The 22519-nt window shown below is 39.7% G+C and overlaps 1 protein-coding gene and 1 long non-coding RNA gene across 3 annotated transcripts in view; one reads left to right on the top strand and one right to left on the bottom strand.

Annotated features, from left to right (window-relative positions):
* The window catches only part of SYNPR (synaptoporin), a 265051-nt gene that overhangs the window by 74922 nt on the left and 167610 nt on the right, over nt 1-22519 (bottom strand). For both annotated transcript variants that reach the window (XM_037019355.2, XM_017648075.3), the window contains one exon: nt 19275-19399. In XM_037019355.2, the coding sequence (XP_036875250.1) occupies nt 19275-19399 (125 nt within the window). The remainder of the gene's footprint in view (nt 1-19274; nt 19400-22519) is intronic.
* Nucleotides 11447-22010, top strand: LOC140848313 (uncharacterized). Its single transcript, XR_012128924.1, has 3 exons — nt 11447-11553; nt 11673-11797; nt 20931-22010. It is a non-coding gene; the product is annotated as an uncharacterized lncRNA (long non-coding RNA).

The raw sequence follows: 22519 nt of genomic DNA, 5'->3' as shown, positions 1-22519 counted from the left end.
CCTTCAGTAGGTTTGCAGATGCACAGTGATACACTATTCTTCCTGAACACAGGCATCTCAACATCTGCTCTTTTTTTCCTTTTTTTCCCCCAAACTATTCAGGCCTGTGGTTAAAATATGGCTGCCAATTAAGCAAGGCTTTCTGGCCCACTGGTAATTCACACATGTCAGAAGCTAGATTATAAAAAGTTCAGTGCAGTAAACGCGCCTATGTACTTTGATTATACCTGCGTGCCATGCCTTATTGCCTTTTTTTTTTTTTTTTTTTTTGGTGCTTTACTGATCAAAAAGAATCAGATTCCTAGCTCTCTGCTTGGAATATTGTTTCCTGCATTTCTAATATCTGACTTGAAACAGTAGTGGTGGGGGTGGTAGAGTTGGGGGATGGCCAGCTCAGGTCATTGTAGTGGACACCAAGCACATTATGAGCATTTTTAGCAACATTTATGAATTAAAAATTAAGGGCTTCATTTGAGAAAGATGCTCTACTGGGTATTCAAATGTTCCTCTCTTCATTGAGACTTGTGTCATATTTCTGACCTATAGAATAATAAGATAATAAATTTGTGGTCTTTTAAGCCACCACATTTGTGGGTGATTTGTTCTAGCAGCCATAGAAAACTAACCAGAGCCTAAATAGCAAGAGACTTTTTATCCTTAAAATCCAAATTTTAAAAATCCCTGGAAGGCTTCTGACTAGCCTACCTTGATTTTCAGCCCAATCTCCATCCCAGTCACCATGGTTAGCAGAAAAGCATGCTATGATTGTCTACATTTGAATATACTTTGTAGCAGGGAAAGGGGATCAAAAGGGGATTGGCAGCCCCCTCCTTAGAATCACTGGCATGGAACAGATAAAATCCCCAAAAGGAAGATTGTGTGGATTTGTTGTTTACAGTTTGCTTTTATAAATAGATTTGTGTCTACTTTACCTGTCTTCCCTTCTTCCCTCCCTCCCTTTGCCTCTTTTCCTTGTTTGTTTATTTACTAATTCTACTTACGCAGAACCCTTAGAGACTGCTGATGCTGTGCATCACTGGAGAGGAATATTCTGCCTAAGCCTTCACTTTGCTCTGCCACTTGGATCACACTGCATCCGCCTCTCTATCATATATCCATTGGGAGCTGACTCTGAAGTGTAAACTAATTTTGTCATTTGTTTAAACAAAATGGCATTAGAAAATAAAAATCACAAATCATATTTACCAGAAATGGATACTGAAATGACTCCTATATTGCTTTACATGATCTGACCTTCCATTTCTCTATTTTGCCACAGGCCAAAGGAAGGTATGCAGGAGAACCAGTTGCTTTCAAAATCTGTATTTCATTTTCTAGGGCTGCCATAACAAAGTCCCATAACCTGGGTAGTTAAAAACAACAGAAATTTATTCTGTCACAGTTCTGGAGTCAGAAATCAGAAATCAAGGTGTCAGCAGGGTTGGTTCCTTCTAGAAGCTCTGAGGGAGAATCCATTCAATGCCTCTCTCCTAGCTTCTGGTCTGCAGTTCTTAGCATTCCTGGGCTTGTACAGGCATCATTCCAATCTCTCTCTGCCTTCATCTTCACACGGCCTTCCCCTGTGTCTCTGTGTGTTTTCCTGTTCGAATTTTATCAGAATACTCATTATTGGATTTAGGGCCCACTCTAAATCCAAAATGATCTCATCTTGAGACCCATAACTTAATTCCATCTGCAAAGACTCTATTTCTGATAAGGTCATATTTACAGGTACCAGGGGTTAGACTTGGACATATTTTTGGGGCCACTATTCAACCCACTAAGCCTGTCCTTGCTTATCCTACATCACATTAGTAATGTAGAGAAAACAAACAAGTAAAAAAGCAAACCACAAGTAAGTCCTATAATATGAAAAAAGATACACTGGGGTATAGTGTTCAGTTGCTTTTCTAAGTAAAGAGTGGAAACATGGTTAGTTTTCTATGGCTGCTAGAACAAATCACCCACAAATGTGGTGGCTTAAAAGACCACAAATTTATTATCTTATTATTCTATAGGTCAGAAATATGACACAAGTCTCAATGTGTCAGTAGGGTTGTGTTTCCTTCTGGGGCCTATATGGGAAAATTAATTTCCTTGCCTTTTCTAGCTTTCAGAGGACATCCATTTCCTTGGTTCCTGGACCCGTTCTCCATCTTCAAATCCAGCAACAGTAGTTTGAGTCTTTCTCACTTTTCATCCCTCTGACCTTGATTTTTTTTCATCATATCTCTTTCTTGGACTCTAACTCTCCTACCTATATTTTTCACCTCTAAGGACACTCCTGATTAGTTTGGGCCCACATAGATAACCTCAGGTAAGATCCCTATTTTAGGGTCAGTTGATTAATAAGTTTAAACCATCTGCAATCTTAATTCTCTTTTGCATTGTCAGGCAACATATTTATAGCTCTGAGGATTATGATGCAGACATTTTTCTTGGGATAGGGGTCTGTTCAGGATCTGGAGTAAATCCAGGTCTTCAGAGAGCTATCCTGTCTAACACATAGGGAAAGCCCATTGAAGAGGGCAAATGAGGCAGTGCTGAGAGATGGAGAGATGAAAGAGAAACTATTACCCTGTTGAGCCCCTGGAACAAGCCATTCCTGAAGCTAATATATTTCACTTCAGTATGAATATATACACCATTTTCAACTGGGTTTCTCTTATTGACAAAGAGTCATAATCACTTGGGTGTGTGTATTACTTATATTAATATAACACCTATAAAAATCTAGGAAGATTAACAATTGGAGTGGCTAGTATGGAGTAGCTTTCATTTTTGACTTAATTGTGTGATAATGTACAATGGCATGTATTATATTACTTTCATAATTTTTAAAATGAAGAAAAAAATAAGAGACAGTTACATGAAAGGTAAGTTCATCCAGGGCTCCAAGGTCAAGCTTAAACAGCAGAAACTTCGTAAGTCTCTCTTTCATTTGGTACTTTTAAATAGTACATGCGTCCACTTGAGCCCATAATTACAAGTTGCTTCTTAGGCCCTGATAATATACTTCATCCTTTAAGAAAGCTACTTAGATGGGACCAGAGATGATAAAAGGCCTACACTCAGAAAGACAAACAAACAACTTTCTGGCTCATCTTTACAGGCCTGACATGTCCCTGATTAGGTCTGCATGGCAGGCCTTGAAAGCACAAGTTTGTCCTACTTCTCTTTCTTGCCTCCTTGGACTATATAAATATGTGCATTATAGGAATTCAAGCTAAAAGGAGAAGAAACAAATGTGTGCATTTCCCTTAGCAAAACAAAGAGCCAAAAGCAGCCTCAATTCCAACTGCATTAAAAAAATGGGAATAGAACAGTTTGTTAAAATGTCACAATTAAGAACTCTGAAGAATTCTGCTGGATCCGGCACAGTGGGATACAGTATGCTGGATCTAAATTCCCTTGTCTTCTCTTTGTTTCAAGGTCCAACAGACAGAAAAACGCACCAACATGCAGGATTCAATTCAGTGTCGCTTTCTTAAAAGAGACCCCTGAGCATCTCAGCCAGGGAGCAGAGGCATCAGGATGCAAATCTGGGCCTTTTTGTTGCCAGGGTCTATGATTCTAGTACCCAAAGGGCATAAGAATCATACAGGAATCTTATTAGTCACCCAGATTCTCAGGCTTCACTCCCCAAAGATTTGGAATCTGGAGATCTGGGGTTAGGCCCGAGATTCTGCATTCCAACAAGCTCCTTGTACAGTCAGATGCAGGACACATATACATACACACTCTCTCTCTCTCTGTGGCACCTCCTGCTGTTTAGCTTCAGGTATCTAAGACTCTGAAAAGCAGAGGTGTAGGATTCCATGCACATATGTCTGTATGTGATACAAGTATATACACACATAATATCAATTTACATATATGTATATATACCATATTGTGTTTATCCATTCATCTGCTAATGTTTTTCCATGTCTTGGTTATTATGCTGCAGTGTTCCATAGGACTAATGTTCCTCAAAAACCATTTTGGGGGATCACTGGCCAAACTTATCTACCCAGTGGGGACAAAGGATTTTTTTCTCAAAATATTTCAGAAACAACATTTGGGAAATTTTGTAGCATGCAGTGATAAATATTTGCTTTTGGGGCACATTGCTGAGAAGTAGGAGTTGCTAGCTTGGAAAGAAACATGTCTCTTCCACCAGCAACCTCAGCCTATTCCCACTGCCTACTCAGGATATAGGGGCCCACGTCCAATCAGCAATTCCTCTCACAGATTTGTTCTACAAGGCTGAAATCACGAAAAAGAAAAAAGAGAGGGAGGGAGAGAGGAAGGAAGTAAGTAAAGAAGGAAGGAAGCAGAATCTAAGTTTGAGGGCAATAAAAGTGTACAGGAATTTCTGTCCTGGGTTACTAACCAGAAAGAATGACAGAACTACAGATGGAGGTACCTTCATTGATGGGTAGAGGTTTCAGCTCAGGGATGAAATCTTCATGGACGTGAAGATATAAAAATTAATAAGAATGTCTACAAAGAAGGCCCTTCACTAGACGTGAATGTCATCGATTGAACTCACCTCTCTGTTGGAATGCTGTTCACTGAAATTTAGAGTGAACTTGAAGGGAGCAATTTGCATGAAGACACTACTGATGACCAACAATAGTGCTTTTGTAGGGTGAGGGGAGATTAAAATGTCTATTTTTGTATCTCAGCCACATTACGATGTAAGTATGCTATTGTAGAAATGGCTTTCACTATATGGCTTAACTTTTTTTTTTAATACATTAAAGTATTTAATGTAGAGAACTTTCAAACAACAAATAGACATAAGAATAAGCTATGCATTCAAATGATTGGTTCTCTTTTGTGCCCAATCCTCATACTTGCTCTGGAAAGCTATCAGTCATTCTTTCCCTGATGGGGCCACTGTCGTGTGAGAATAGAGTCCTCTGTGACACAAGCTTCCCCCATAACATGTTTCCTCTTCCCTCTAATATTATTGTATAGAAGTGTGGAAAGTAGAGGAAAGAATTAGTGTTTTAGAGCCAGATATAATTGTATCTGAAACCTAATTTTAAAATTTACTATTTCTGTGTGCTCAGGTAAAATATTAGATTGAACTACATGAAATTGCCAGTACTCATCTGGCTTTGATCTATGACAATGGCAATTTCATATGGTTCAACCTAACACTTAAACTTCTGAGTCTTGGCTCTCTCTTTTAAAACTGGGACTCTTACTGCCTTTAATTGTGAAAATGTCATGTGTGTAAAGTAGATGGCACAGTCCTGGACAGAAGGGAGATCAGTAGTTGGGAGCAGTTATCACTGATCAGGGTGAGGTTAAATAAAGTATGTATTTATGTTAAATAAAGTAAGTTACTAAAGTGAGTTTAACCAATGAAAATATTAAGTAAATAATAGTCCAGGTGGTATGCACACATAGGAAAAACCATGATCAAAATTTGGGAAATTCCACCTTATATAATGCAGTATATTTCCTAATAGAAATTTTTACTTGTAGTTTCTGTTACTTGATGCAAATTCCAGTGGGCCATTTGTACATTTATTCTTTTGTTTGCTTACAAAAGAACATGTAATACCAATGCCCCCTCCCCAAATAGCATTTTAACACCCTTAGCATTCCATTTGGACTTTACTTAATAATTCTTGGTATTATTATCCTTTCTTCTTCACTAGGCTGTAAACCCCTGGAGGACAATGACTTTATCTTACTCATCTTTGTGGTTCTCCATGTGCTGAGGTATTTTTTTCAATTAGGTTAGTTTATTAGAAAACAATAGAAACCCACTCAAGTCACATCAAGAGAAGAGTCTGTTTTTGGAAGGATATGTATGGCCAGAATAGAAGAAAGACGGAGGCATCTCTAGGGATCAAAAATTCACCTCCCATTTACCTCTTGGGACATGTACCCTGATGATTCCTTAAGATGTGTTTATTTCTCACTGTCCAATACTCTCCTTCCTGCAACTGGCTTCCTAGATGAAGAGTTTCTGCTTCCTTAAAATTTTGGCTCATAGAGAGCTCCTTATGACCTCTTTGGCTCTGACAGCACCACACCTTGGATCTTCTGCAACTCTCTCCCTCTCCGGCTTGCAGAGCAAATCCCCAAAAAGGGAATCTCATTGGTTTACCATCACCTTTTACAACAGATTATTCATTTGTTTAAAAACAAACAAGCAAAGAAACAAACAGCTATTGCATCTAGTCTCTCCACTTTATAACTGCCCACTATAGAACCACAGATTTACATGCCACAAACCTCCCACCACCATCGTCCCTGTTCTTGGGCCCCAAACCTTGATTCCTTCTTTGCTTTACCTTCTCTCCGTATATCCTTTCTATTAGCCAGTTCTATGGACTATACCTTTAAATATATCCTAAAGCATTCTAGTTTTCTCCCTCTCAATCACTAAAAACCTCATTTAAGCTACCACAATCTCCTGCCTAGATTAACTAACAGTCATTTAACTGTTCTCCTGGTTCCACTGTAAAATTTACTGTTCACAGAGCAGCTAGAATAATTCTTAAACTATACAAAGTAGACCACGTCACTTCTAGTTTTAAGCAAAGGATTCCTATTGCACCTAGAATAAAACTCAAGTGCCTTACATGAGGCCCTATCAAATACTGTCCCCTGCCTCCCTCACTGAACCTGTCCTTATCCTGGATGTGTTATTCTTCTATCTATCCCTTTACTGCACTGGGCCCCCTCTTGCCTTTACATTTGCTGTTTCATCTGCAGTAATCTCTCCAGATCATCACATGGTCATCCTTCTTGTCACTCAGGTCTCATCTCTACTGCCCCCTTTTTAAGAGGGACTTCCTCACCTACCCCTTTCCAGTTATTCTCCATCATATCGGTGTTTACTTTTTATGACTGAATCTGTTGTTACCTGGTATGATCTTGGTCTTTTGCTTGCTTCCTTGTTTCCTTTCACTTTCCTTTCCCCTTACTACAGTCTTAAATTTCAGGATTAGAAAGACCCAATCTGTCTTGTGGTCCACTGGCTCTCCAGCACCAATAACATATCCTTGCATAGAGTAGGCTTCCAAAAATTGCTAAATGAATGAATGGGTTCCTCTTTCTCCCAACAACCATTCATAGATTGTTGACCAACTAATAACCTGGTGCCTATCTATCAACCAATTAGCCAAGATGGGCGGGGCCCCTGAGATGGGCTGAGCACGGGCTGGACCTGTAACAGAGGGCAAGCACCCTATGCCCATCTGGTGAAATGCTGGGCAGGCACTGACTGATCAGATGAGTGAATGGACAAGTTCACAAGTTCAACAAGTCTCTGAGGACTCCTGTGAATGTGCAGTGAGACTCTGAAAGAAGAGCTGAGTGTGCTTTGTTTTTCTTTCATACTGTCTATATTTCTCTTTCAGAAAGCATTATAAAAAGTGCTGGAGACACACTGTTTACTTGGCTAGCAGCATTTAGTTGAAAATTGAAATGATTTTTAAAACAGGAGAAACACAGTCATTTGGGCAGTAGCAATGAGTCTGAGCTAGAAAGTAATTCACGTTACAGTTTCATTTAGTCTTGCACAACAGAAGGCATTTGCATTCATTTTCTTCCATAGCACTGCTTGTTCCAATATGGGACATTTATGCTTTACTTTTTTATTTGCAGAAAGGAAACTATAAACTTTATCATTCTTCAGAGAACATCCACTCTGTAGAAGGACTTCATTCCATCTCTAAAGACCATGGGAATCAGAGTAGTAATTTAAACTTTGGAAATGGTAAAGTTCATGTCAGTTTAAAATGATGGCTTAAACTGACAAAAAAAAATCACATTTAATGGTTTATCATCCATAGCATTTACTCTTTCTTAACAATTGCTTGGGGTGACTTGAGAAATGATCAGAGAAACCAGCCCCTTCTCATTTAGGTAAGCAATAAACTAAACATAAATAGAAATAGAAATAATTTCTTAAAAATTAACCTTGAAGACAAAGTCTATCATGATATTTTGCTATCTGTGAGGGGACAGGGGTTGGCAAACCAGTTATCTTTGCAACCACTACTGAACAGATCACTTTCAATGCCAACATTTCATGAGGGCTCATTAAGATGAGCTCCATGATGTAAATTAATTTGATATATGAACTCCTAAAAAGTTCTATCAGACTGAGTAAATATAAATTTGTCAATGTAGGTAATTTTTATAGAACTCCCTATCACTAGTAAAGATTAATACAGCCTTAATTCTAATTATCCACATTGTGACCTGTGTGATGGTAATATTGGATAACGATTTCAGGGATATTAGTGTAAATTCCTGTGTAATCGAGGCCCTGGATGATGCACACAACCTCTCTGTGTCTCAATTTCATCAATGTTGGGTATTCTTTTAAAGACTAAGCTCCTTGAAAAGAGAATCTATTCTCTTTTCATTTTTAAATTGCCATCATTGCCAAGCATAATGCCTGGCACCGTACTGAATGTTTGTTGCATTGATGAGTAAATCTCATGGGAGTGTACTCAAGAATGCTGATTTAATAAAGCAACTCTAATGGGAAAATGTGATAAGGTACATATGCCAGCAATCAGATATAAACATCAGCATACTCTTCTTCAAAACCTTTTTGCCAGGCATACAAATGTCTAATAATTATATAACAATGTGCTTACCTTCACTGATAATAAAATAAATGCATTTATAGTATTCCATATTGAGAAGAATGTTAGAACCTTCATATCCTCCATATCCTGTGAGGCGCTTTCATATCCTCTGCTGGGCATATAAATTGCTTTCTGGAGAGGAATTTGGCAAAATCTATAAACATTTAAGGTTTTCATATTTAATTGTCCCACGAACTTACCTTGCAAATAAAGTTATAAAATTATGTTAATTATAGCACTGTACGTAACAGTGAAAAACTGAAACAACCTAAATGTCCATTAATAGGTGATTGGCTTAATAATTATGAGATAGTTATGCAGCAAATCATGGTCTAATTATGAGGCCAAAAAATGTAGTAGATCTATAAGGGCTGACATGGAAAGATACTGAAAATCTTTCTAAAAATAAAATTAATTAGCAAAATAATAGTCAAACTAGAACCAGTTTGCATAAAAAATGAGTGCATGCAAAGAAAAAGTCTGAAATGATATTATCAAAATTTGGACTGTGATTATCTCTGAGAAGTTACATTGAAGTAGATTCAGTATTCTACTTCATTCTCTTTTGTACAATGGGAACTTTTAGAACAGGAAAGAATAAAAGTGTTCCTTTTTCTAATGAAACAAAAGATATTTAAAAATGTATGAACAACAGAAAGTACAACTGTTTTAGAGGATGAGATGTAAGAAGGTGGAAGAAAGGATAGCAGATGAAACTCCTGGTAGATAGGTTAAAGTAAAACATGAATGTGAAGTTATTGAACATAATTCTCAGCTAAGTTTTAAAGATTCCAAGAACTAATCAAGTGCATCTCAGAAGTCCCAATTCAACAAGTGGTTTTCTGAACTTTCCCCTTATTTCTCATATGTCCATGCTGGACTTAAGGGGCACCATAACTAAAAATCTTTCATTGTAATCAAAGATGTTCAAGTCCTCTGATTAGCATCTGGGAACTCTCGACTTCTCAATGCCTGCTTCCCTCCACAATCTACTCCTTTGCCAGGGAAATGAGAGTCAGCCATAGCATTAAACCCTTTGGAATGACTGTATTCTTAGAAAACCCTGTCTCTCATGTGACTCCCTAACACTCAGCCTCCAAGTGGCAGCTGCTACTTTGGTACAGAATCTTTCAAAACAAAAGGTAAAATGTTCTACAAACTGCATTAGCAGGAACAGCTCATTTTATTTCAAATTCTAACCAGCTGCAAAAAGGAAAAAGATGGTCATTACAGTACCAGCCTGGAACTGTCTTTTCTTCACAGTTTATTCCTCAGGAGCTCACCTGGAAAATAAACGCCAATAGTTTCAAGGAACACAGTGTCCTTGAGAAAACTTCCCTAAATCCCTCTTGCCTGCCCAGCTTGCCTGTCTGTGGGAAGCAGGCTATAAATCTAGGAGTGAGGAAAGGAGTCTCTGCAACTGTGGGGTGGTGTCAACTCAGGGACATCACTGCTGTTCTTTACAGCGCCATGATGCAAAGAGTGTGGTCTCTGAGATAAGCTGAACCCAGATATTCAAATTCCAGCCTTGCCACCTCTCCGCTGTGTTATCCTGGGCGAGGCATTCAACTTCAGTGAGCCTTAGTTTTCTCATCTGTCAAGTGGAGCTCAGGGTAGCTCTCTTGCAGGGCTGTTGTAGCTATCTCAAAAGGATGTCAGGGTATAATACGTGTGGTACGCTTTGCACAGTTGCTCTTATACAGTAAAATTATCAATAAATAATGGCTTCTCTTTGATTATAATGATGCTGATTATCACCATTGTTGGTAGAGAGTTTCAGGGGGCAGCAAACAGCTCCACTGAGACACCCATGGGAGCAGAGTTGGATTTGGACACATGCACACAAACACACACACACACACACACACTAAAGAATTAACACATCCACCCTACTTTCTATTTTTCCAATTGGCCTAAGAGGGAGACAACTAGCACTTCAGCCTTTTTTGGGGCAGGGATGCAGGGTATGCTCAAAAGCACAATGGGGCGGGGGGGGGGGGTTAGTAAAATTGTTACAGTTCATCTGTTGGTATCAAACTTAAATTACCATTTGCATTTTTGTCTTTTATTGTGCTTCATGCTAACAGTGATATATACCACAATGGATTTATGAAAAACACAAAATACAAACATTCATTTGCATATTTATAGTACGTTTCTTTTTCTATTTTATCATGTTAAGTATAATAAGCAAGTTAAACTAAAACTGTAATCCCAAATATTAAAAAAAAAAAGTCTATGGATGTTCAAACACAAACTATCAAGGTAATTATGAATTGAGGCTCTACTGGTTTCTCCTTAATCAGCACCTCTCCAATTTTTGTGTGTCTATGAATCACGAGAGGACTTAGAAAATGCAAATCCTTGCATTTATGACATTTATTATTACTGCCAAATCCCACTGGCAGTAATGCTCACTAGGTGGGTCTGGGGTAGGATGCTGGAATCTCCATTTTTAACAAGCTTTCTACAAGATGCCTGAACCTCACACTGAGATGAAACTAAAGTCCTGCCTCATGTCCAGGCCTCTGAATTCCCAAAGCTGCATCTTCAAAGGGGGATTCAGACTGTGCATCCCAGCTTTACCGCTGTCACTTCTTGAAGCCCAGGCCCTGAGGCTTTTACTTTTCAGCTCTGACTGTCAGCATCTGGCAAGCAGGCAGCTTGAGCACTTGCCTCCTTTTTGTTTGACCTCATGGTTTCCAGAGAATTCAATTTGTCTGATGACTCATTCATCTCTTGGCCCACAAAATGTCATCCTCTCAGGGATAGGTGGGGTTGGGAAGGGAGAGGGGTCACAGGTCTCTACCACTCAATTGACACCAGTCTGACCTCATAAAGTATACTATGTGACTTCTGGCTCCCTGTTTGATAGCTCTGGAGGATGCAAGGAATGTTCTAACATTTCTCTGGTTCACAAGAGAAGGAAGCAGAGATGGAGGTCAATGGGAGCATGCAGCAGGCACCTAACATTTTCAAGGGACAGGACATTGAGTGGGATGTTTCCTTCTGACATTCCCAGCCTGTTTCCTATAGCTGAATTCCTTTGTCCTTTTTTAGGTAATTTAAAGTTAGTCTGTCTCCAAATCTTGGAAAGAAAACAGATGAAATGAAGAACTGGAACTTATTTTTATAACTGAGAAAAGCAATGTTTGCATTCTTCTGGGGCACAGAGCTTCTCCCAGGTAATGAAGTTCTGCCCACCACACTCCTCCATGCCTACTCTGTAAAATTATACACAGTGAGACCGAAAACTACATAAAAGGCTCATTCAGCATACACCGATTTAATCTCTGCCACTTGTCACCTCCCTATGGGAGTTCAACAGAAACAACAGCCTTGATTACATAACCTACAATCATTTTCAATAGGTAGCCCAATCCTGGTCTTTAAAAGCCTGTTCAGATTTTACCTAAATAGGGCAAACATCAGTGCAAGCCCTATGAGGCTGAAAGAAAGAGACTTGTAGAAAGTAATTTTGTTGAGTTTTACACTTCCTTCTGCTCTCTCTGAAGTAGCAGTGTCTAGCCAAGTTCGACTACAACTGTTCCCCTGAAAAGGAAATCAATTATTTCCATTTTCATAGAATTAGAAGTCTACTGCTCTCTTAAGAAAGCTTCATTTTCCTCATTTTATACATGAGGAAACTCAGGCTTAGACCAACTCTGTGTTGGTCATCACCTGTTCTCAATTCCATGTCCAACTCTTCCCCTGTTCTGTATTGCATCTCAGGGGCCTGATTTCCTTACCAACTAGCCTCATTAGGTTCAGCCAATGGGAAGCTCTGGTGGGAGACTGGAGGCAGGAGCAAGGAAGCAGCCAAGTTATCTCTCTCCCTCTCTCTCTTTCTCTCCCTCTCTCCCCATCTCTCTGTCTCTCTCTTGCTGCTTTGAGCAGCATGTCAGGCAGGGGCTCCATCTCTTTCTTGGTTCATGCTCTTCCAAGACACCTCCTTTCTCCATATTCCCAGCTTCTGCCACACGGGCACCACCCTGTGTGGCACAATAAGACCACATCTTCCCCTTATGTCTCCTGCCCAAAGGTCAGTAAACTCTTTTTTTTAAGGGATGGATAATAAATACTTCAGACTTTATGGGTCAACAGGAAAAACTGAGGCTATTGTGTAGGTACTTATATAACATTTATGATACAGTCATTTAAAAATACAAAAGCCATTCTTAGCTCATGAACCATATAAAAACAGGCAGTGGCTGGCTGCATTGGTCTGGGGGCCGTACTTGGCCATCCCCTGCTCTAGCCTTAGGTGGCTTCCCATAGGTCCTGACCTCTGCATTGCCCTTTGGTTCCCTTTCCAATCACCCAAGCCCTGTCTACCTAGTTCCCTACATTAATTTTTTAAAAATTGAACCACCTGGCATGAGCTCTATTTTCCTGACTGACAAAGGCAATGACTTGTTTAAAGCCATATTCCATAAAGTAGAATTATTATTCACTTCATAAATTTCTTACTGGTTTCAGAAATGCAGGCACAAACATGTCTCAACAGAATCACACAAGTTTCCATTAAAGCTAAAGCCAGCTGGTTGCCTACTTGTGTTTTGACCATCCTGGCTGATGCCCTCATGCAGTGTTGAATGAGTAGTGGCCCCAAGGTGTGCCCACAAGCCAATGTCAGGAGTGAGAAACTTAAAATACTGAAGTTGGTCCCCATACAGACCAAATGTTACTCAACAGCAGTGGCAAGAGTGATGGAAAAAGCCGGGAAAAGATGACAAATAAGGCTGGGATGTAGATGTAAATTTCCATTTCAGGTGAGGTGTGGGTGATCATGCAGACAAGAAAGGCTGCGAAGCATGCATGGCCCTCTCCACTGCCTCTGCCTTCGTCGCAGCCACCACAGGCTCTTCCCTGGATGGCTGCAGCTGTCTTCTAGCGGAGCTCCGTGACTGTATCACTGCCCCATTAAGACTATTTTCATAGCCACAGGCAAGATCTTCTAAAAATAAATTACATGTCTCTGCTGCTCAAAACTGTCAATGACTTCCCGTCTCACTTCCTACAAAATCCAAATTCCTCACATTATCCTACATGATCCAGCTTCTGCCTGCTTCCTCAAATTCATCTCCTGCCTCCCTCCTTTTTCCTCATGCCAACCCAGCATTGCTGGTTTCCTTGCTGGTTCTCAGACTTTCCCTGAGCTCGGACATCAGGCCTCTGCACTTGCTGTTCCCTCTCCCTGGGATCTACTTGTCAGGTCTTTGAAGTGTGCATGCATGCTCGCTCACTAGCTCTCCTTCCCGCCCTCCTTCTTAATTCTTGCAGGTCTGCACTCCATGTCACTTCACCAGGGAGATTTTCCTCCATCAGCTAATCTAAAACAGCACAGCTTCTCCTGCTATCCCCTCTTTTTTCTTAATTTCCTCTCAGCATTGCCCATGCTGTTGCCTTTGCTTAGAACATTCACTCCTCTTCTCTTTTGACTGGCTTAAATGTCATGTCCGCAAGGAAGCCCTTCTGGATCATTCTATGTAAGTAGGTGTCTCTCCACCCCACCCCCACTTATCTTGCATCTCTGTACCGTGTTCATGTTCTTAGAAATTACCAAGTGTGTGATCTTTGTCTACTTCTTTACTGTCTTCCTCCTACTCCACATGATTGTAAATCTTACAAGGGAAGGGCTTTACCAACCAATACATACCAAGTACCTGTATAGTTCAGGGCTTTGTACACTGTAGATGCTCAATAAGTATTTATTAAGAGAATGAATAAATGATGCAAATGGAGTCATTCACAGATCTATGAAAAATGATTAAAGAGCCTCCCTATTGTAGTAGAGACCATTGATTGCCCACCCACCTCTCTCTGGTATTCACCATTTCTGTATGCAAAGATGGCTTTCTAGTGCAAGCATTCAAGAGCTCTGCCTGAAGGCTTTCTTGGTCTGTAAGTGCTTGCTTCACCTGCGTGCAGTGGCATGGAGTTAACACCTGCAGTAGCAGTTTTTGACCAATGGCCAAGAGTCAGAAATTGCTTCAGCTTCAATCATTTGCCTGATAGAATTATTTTAAAGCATGTTATCAATGATTTCCTAAAAGTATCAGTTGCCCCAGTTTCCCTTGGTGGTGCCTTGCCCATTAATGCAATCTTTACTGGTTTTCTTCCCTTCCCTGTCTCATTTCCTCTTGCCTTATGGGTGCTTCCAGGGATCGCCTGCCAAGAAAATGACAAATTCTTATGTCAGGAGGAACCCAAACTACAACATCTGTCTAACTCCCTCCCACCACTCACATTATGGGGAACTGTTGCAACACTGAGGAGCAACATAAGTGCTCTAATCTAGCAGTTATACAGGTTGGGAAGGAACTGGTGGGGTCAGGGTAAAGTAATTTGTTATCTACTCATTTTTTCATTTAACCCATTTCATGCCAGCAGTCACTGTACTACATTTTCTGTGATGTCTGCAGACATTTCCTACAAACGATAGGTCCTAACTTCATGGCAGACATCTCCAAATATGGCTGTCCTTGTCCTTGGTCTACAGTTGTACTCTGGGGCCAGTTCCTTGTGCTAGTTTCTATTAATAACACTATTAATAATATCAACAAGGATGATACAAGTCCATGAGCATTTGATGTGTACCTGACTCTGAGTTATACCGAACACCTTGTATGACCTAAGTGAATGGTCACAGCTATACTAGGAGGAAAGTACTACTATTCCCTTCTTACAGTGAGGAACCCCAGGCCCAGGGAAGTTGTAAGGCACTCATTTGCTAGGTGCAGAGCTTGGATGTGAAGCCAGAGGTTTGGCTGGAGACCCACCACTAACCCTTTGGCTATACCACCTTCAAATTGCCACAACTCTCTGCCCCATAGAACCACCAAGTCTCATCATGCACAAACTTAATTTTAACACACAACATTAAAATGAGATACTGTAGTTGTAAAGCTTCTGATATTTTAGCCAAGAAGAGTGAAACCCTTTGATACTGAGAAACAATAAACAAATACTTAAATATAATTGCAAATGCAGCATTTCCAGAACAAACCATATGAAAAACTGCAGCCTTTAACATTTTCATATTTCCCAAATTGGCCCTTACAGTTAAAAAAAAAATGTTGCTCACCACTGCTCTAGGGTATGGATTTTAGGGAAAAAAATGCTTTCCCCCCCTACAGAGCTAGCATTACTAGATAACTGATAATCCAAACTCCACAGCTTTCCTGGCATCAACCTCTACCTATCCCCATGTTTCAAACACGAGCAGGAAAACAGGGTGAGTGGCTGAAGTCATCATAAAGAGGAGAACAGTGCTTACACAGCTAGTGCCCAGCCGAACAGCCCTCAACGCAGAAGACCCCTCATGAAATTGTTTCAAGGGTCACATGACTCAGACTCAGAGTGCCATTGTCCCACTCCACTAGGAAGAATCACCCTAGTGCCCTGAGACTTCTCTGTTCTGTGTCTAAAGAAAGTGCTAAAAATATTGAATCCTGAACTCCTCCCCCAATTATCAAGTAAGTTTTTCCCAAATTAGCATGTTATAGTAGATGAGAAAGCAGCTAAATATTACTTACTCATTTTAATCACAAATCAAAAGGAAGGTGAGGTGACAAACGTTTCATTCCTACATTGAAATAATATATTGCTGAATGTAAATTCCTTCTGATATGAATCAAAAATACAAACATGTGGTAGTATAAAGAAGTTATGTACTCTGGCTTCTTTATCAGAAGAAGCACATTAGTATTTTGTAAATTATCTAGCAGTTTCTAAATTGACATTATCCCACAAATAATCTGATAAGAAAGTTAAGTAGCTTGCTTCAATCTGTCATTTACAGATGAGTTGTTTTTGCTCAAATGACTTGGCATTACAGTTTCTTGCCTTCCTTGTGTTTGCAATAAACTGAGTAGTTAGAAGCTGCTGAATGCTCTTATTTTATTCCAAAGATTATGATCAAATCACTGGCATTGGCTTGTGAAGTTTTAAGAGAAAACAACTTTTTAATGATTTACAACACTAGTATCTTGCTAACTCAACTTCTGAAACAAACGACTACAGAATGTGTATAAATTCTAGATGTGGTCATTTACTATTGAAATCTTCCCCAAGAAGATAATGACACAACATTTTAAAGTATCCAAATGTGTGACTGAAACTAACTGTAGAAAAACTGAGCCCTTTTGGAATGGTATGTTTATCTCCTCGATGGACATTAATGGGAGGAAAGTGCAAGGCTTTCTGTGGGATAACTAGGCTAATCTCGGTTCCTGCACAGCAGACAGTAAATGTACAGATGCGTTAGGCAGAGTGGCAAAAGCATTCTTGCTTCCTTTAGAATATTTCCTTCTTTCTTTCTAGCAGTTTTTAAATTGCTCTAGGATCTAGGGTTTGGAGGAGATATTATAGGTGATGTGTAGCAGGGGGTTGGCAATGTGTGTGGCAGGGAGAAGAACAAGGGAGACCATCTGGATGCTTCAAGCCCCTTTCATCCCCTGCTCCAATTTTCTCAGTGGTTCATATCTGTTTTATATACAGAGCTTCTAGGAAAGGTAATGTTTGGAAGAAAAGTTCTGCTACTGAAGAAACAGTGGTTGATCATCTTTGTTTCAGAATCCAAGTTAAAATCTTTCCAGTGAGTGAGCCACTAAAAGATGGCAATAAACATTTTTATGCAATTTCTTCAGCTGCCTTTAATTTGGCCACTAATATGTCTTGGGAAGAAAATGAAGAAGCCCAATGCTGCAAACTGTTTGCTTGAAGGGTCTTTTCAAATTGTACACGTAGCCAACGATAGCATGAAATTAAATTTTACCCTGCTTTCCACCCCCACCCTAACCTAGGCACAGGTTTCTTTTCTAGACAGGTCTCTTGGTTACTCTCTCCCAGTTTGACAGACAGAGACACCTCTGCTCAGTGTTAAGTGACTTGACCTTGAAATCATCTGTTCCTACCACATCTCTGGGAGGGAAATTATTACAGATGGTAATGCAGACCTTACAATTTCATGAATAATGTCACTAAGCATCCCATCCTTATTGACCAACCATTAGCAATCCTTGTCTCCTATCTTAGATTCTGCATGATGATCAGTGAACATGCATGGACTTGGCCATTCTCTATTATAGCCAAGGAGTTCATCTGGAACTTTGAGAAGCATCAAGCACCCTGGCTCCATTTCTACCAGTATCAAATTACCAGGGATTCTGTACTTAACATTTCTGAGCTTTGCACTCTTGTTAGTTAGGAGAGTATTTATTTGAGCAGAGGTGTTTGCAACTTTTATCAGTTCTACTCCTAAAAACTATTCAGTACATTGGCATATATGCCACTTCTGTGTGATTCATCACCTACGAACTGAGGTACTTTATTTTGGACTAGGAAAAATTCACTAGATCCATATAATAAGGATGTATTCCATGATACACAAATCTTCTGAGATGCTTAGTGAGAAAGGGTTTCTGAGGTCAAACATACTTGGGAAACATTGTGTTTCTCTTGCTGATTCAAAATGTGCATTAGAAGGGCAAAGTGCTAAGAAGCATTTCTTAAACGTATTTGATCACATACATTTAATGCACTCTCCTTCTTTCTTTTCTTCTTTCAGTCTTTTTTTTTTTTTTGAAACATTAAATATCTAGGGCTCCATGGGAAAGATTTTGGGAAACACTGTAATTGCCTCTTTAAGGAAATTTTTTAGGGGTTAATTTTTACTTTTCTCTGTAATTCCAGAACCAGAACCATGTCTGGCACAAGGGAATTACTCAGTAGATGTTTGTTAAATTGAAGTGAACAAGACAGGATATTAAGATGCTAAACATTGCACTGAAAGTTGTTTTCAAAAATCACACCAGTTATTTGGTACCAAGTGTTTGAAAGTTTATAGTAATAAATTATTTTAAACTTGAATTCAATTAAACCACTTTGGGCATATGGGTCAGAATTACAAGATGTACAATTTGGGATAAGCCCTGGTAGTTACTAGGCATCATTTTACAGACTGGACACAAAGATAAGGTATTATCTTTGACTTCAAAAAGAGATTGAAAGAATTATCTCAAGCATTAATTATAGCAATAGAGATATGAGCTCTGGGCTCAATCCAGGCGGGCTCAAACCATGACTGCCACTTACTGGCTGAGGGAATGTGGGCAAAAATATCTGTGCCTTAGTTTCCTCATTTGTAAATGGTGATGGTAATTATACTCCCCTCAAAGGGTTACTGTGATAACTAAATGAGGTTACATGAGTAAACAGCTAAGTATAGTGTCTGACACATGGAAACAATTTAGATATTAATATTATTACATATATTATCAGTTGAGACTGCACAGTCAATATGAAATTAGAGTTTTGACACTAATTCTAGAGAAAATTTGAAAAATCCTAAGATTAGAAATATGGGTGAGGAGGAAGGAATTGTATATCTGAGGTCTCTCTATTGATAGCATCCAATAAGGGACAATTTGTAGCATTTTTGGGGGAGGAGAGTCAGTTCTGGTATGAAGGTACAACTCACAAATCCTCACAGGCTTGGGCACAGTTGGGCATATTACTTCTTGAGGTAGTTTGTGGGCTCAGGCAGAATCCTTTCTGTTTACCCAGAAGTCCATGGGAGACCATTATTTTCTGAGAAGCCAAGGAAATAAGGAAGGGCCCTCTCTGTGAGGCAAATGGGCAGGGGCCACCATTCCCTACCTGAATGGGTAGGCAAATGCTATGTCAATGCTGAGGTTACTTTCGGTCTTGTTGACGCAGTCCACACTCAGCCGCAGGCCCCCGGAATAGCCACCGCATGTTGCAAATGCAAAGATTGCAAAAAGCTGTGGAGAACAAAGAAACAAAAGAGAAGGCAGCTATTAGCACGGTGTTGATCTAATGAGGTATATCAATAGGAGCTTAGTGTCTGACTGAGAGAGGCAATGGTTTCTCTGAAGTGTGGCGTCATGTTTGGTTCAGGCAGGAAGGTGGAGGCCAGGGATTTGGTGAATGAGAACCGCCGGCAAGCTGGAGTCATTTTCCTCAGAGAAAAATTAAACCCAAGGACAAAATATCTGTGTCTGAGTACGTAGAGAGCTGTCAGGCCTCAGAAGGTAGAGAGGCGATCTCACATCAAAGGCTCTGCCACATTACACACCGAAGGATTCATGATAGGTGGTAAGAATTTGGGGTGTCTCTGGTTTCTTCTTTTTGTGTATCTATTTCTGCAATAAACATGCTTTGTCTTCTGGAATACTACAGATTTTTAAAAAGGCACAGTGAAAGGATTATAGAGCTAAAGGATTGAGAAAGAGTAGGTGAATATCTAAGAGGTGCTTTTTCAGAGCACAACATCTCAGTATATGTCAGCCTCAAACCCTCTTTCTGGTTACATCTCTGTTAGTTGCTCTTTCTAAGTCAACCATTAATAGGTTCATCTGTTTGTTAATGTTATAGTCTATTCTGCTATAGAACATGCATCTGTGGGAATCAGGTACTGACAAATAGAAGCAGGAACTCAGAGAACTCTTCAAGAAAGAAGATACAACTAGAAGTGGTGGGGATGGCTCAAGATGGGAAGTAAGCAAGTGGCAAACTTTGTCTACTCAGTTTTGCTAAATATGAAATAATTTTCTGCTCATTTCCAATGAAAGTCAGTCAAGTATACTTAACACTAACTCTGTTATACTGTTCCCATTTAATTTTGGAATTCAGCTTCATGTGGTAGCTTGGGGTCCCTATTAGGGACACTACCTCACTTTGCATAGCAAGAGGAGCTATTGTGAAGGGCGATGAGGGGCCTGGGGGAGGATACTTAATTTTCCCAGGCCTTGGTTTCCTTCTCAGTAAGATAGCCAAGAACTCCTCTGGGTCATTACAAAATGAATATTATTCATAGCACCTGCCACCTCAGTCTTAATCAGGGGTGGAAGAAGGCCCTCAGAAGTTTGTCTTAGTTGATCATTTAACTTAATAAGAGACTAGTTAATGATAAAACCTTCACAAGGAAAGCAGTATTATGGGGACCATTTTTGTGTACATGGCAGTTTTATTTTATCAGTTTTTAAAACCAGTATTTTAAAAATGAAAACAACTTGACCAAAAGATACAGTAGACGTAGTAAGAGCAAAATGGGCCTATATGTGTTAGTGTGTGTCAAGCATTTAGAACAGACCCTGGAATGGAATAAGCACTCAATAAACATTAATGGATTATATTACTGTAAATAGATGTGGATGAGCTCCTTAGTAAGGCATAAACTGGAAAATTTAGAATTACTCTCTAGTTAAATCTATATGACCATCAGCCCCAGTGAGCCAAAAGCCAAGCACTCCAGAAAAACTAATCATTTTTCTTTGTTTGCTTTTCTTCCAGGTACATCTCACCAATGGACGGACTTGAGGAGGCATTCAGAATCTACTCCAACCCACTCTGAAATCTGGGGATGATGCACATAGACACCAGGGCTGAAGGGAACTTGATCTTTATCCCTGTGGCATGGACTTGCTCACTTCTCATAAGAAAATGCTGTCAGCTTTTAGTAATGGTTCCTACCAATAAGGAGGAAGTGATTTTCATTGTTCAATGCTTAAATCTAGGCTTCAATATATAATTAAATGTCTCAGCACTTGGTGCCATATTATGATAGTGCCTTTGGTATGACTTCTTCCAGCAGAAAGAATGGAGCAAGGGAGCCCTGTGTGTGGCTGTGCAGACAGCCCTTTCCCTGCTCAAGCTTCCTCCCAGGGATATCCTCTGTGTCTCCCTAAGTCACTGAGAAAATTGAGTGAGAAGGAGTAGGCATTTATGCGTAGCCCTATCTGAAATCATGTGGAGATTTGTGTGGTATTTCAACACATTCACTTCTTTGGGGCAAGAATCCTAAGTGGATAATCAGTATACTTGCCTGTGTAAAGGTTAGGTGGAATTGCCCATTGTCGTCAATATTAAGTGCCTACTATGGGCCAGGTATTGTGCCCAGCACTCAACATGTGTGATCATATTTCTTCTTGACAATGGTGTGTGTGAAACTTAATATTGCCATATTAAAGATGTGGCAAAATAGCATAATAGTTTCAAATAGCTGTATTTTAAAAAATTCCTTGAAACATTAAAATGCAGTAATTTATTAGAGTTGAAGGGCATAAAGACAAATCCTGTTCATTTCAGTGCTTAATGGCTACAAAGAAAACTACCCTTGGCTCTTTATCTTACATTAAAGTGCTTTATATACAGTAAGGTATTATTAATACTACCATGAATGGACTTAAGATGGAATGATAATTATGTATTTAACTAGTTCAAAATGCATAGAAGGAAGGTGTCCGACTTGAAATCACACACACTGTTATTTTTTCTTTTAACTTCTATTGAGCTGTGAAAATATAAGATATTGTAATATTGTACATGAGTTAAATATGAAACTGATGGGCTTTCTGGTTAACTTTCTCCCTTCCCCACAGTCCTCACTGATTAAAGAGAAATCATACTGTGTGACCCATATCAAATTCACAAGCGTTTGGTGAGGATTAAACAGATAATGTCTGTATAATACTGAGGAGTCGGATCCTGCTGAGTGAATAACTATTACAGGGATGGCTATTTCCATATTTGGGAGAGTGAAATCAACTCCTTTGGAGTTTATCAGCCAAGGGCCTGGCTTTGCAATTAGAATACATGGAGACAGAGGGGGGAGGGAGAACTGGAAGCACTGGGTGGTCGTGGGGGGTGCAAAATTCTCGTGGTGTTGCAGAGAAATGCAGTGTGGGAGGGGAACTTTGGAGATCCTCTTACCAGTTCCCCTCCCAGAAGTCTGCCTGGCCACCTCACCCTTACATGGTAGGGCAGGGCATTTCTGGAGTCAGGCAGATCTGAGCTTGAGTCCAATTCCCAGCTGTCTGACACTGAGCAAGTTACTTAATGTCTCCAAACCTCAGTTCTTCCATCATCTAAATCAGGGCTAA

Source organism: Manis javanica, chromosome 3 (assembly GCF_040802235.1).
Source record: "Manis javanica isolate MJ-LG chromosome 3, MJ_LKY, whole genome shotgun sequence".
Taxonomy (NCBI): domain Eukaryota; kingdom Metazoa; phylum Chordata; class Mammalia; order Pholidota; family Manidae; genus Manis; species Manis javanica.
This window is presented reverse-complemented; position numbering and strand designations above follow the sequence as displayed.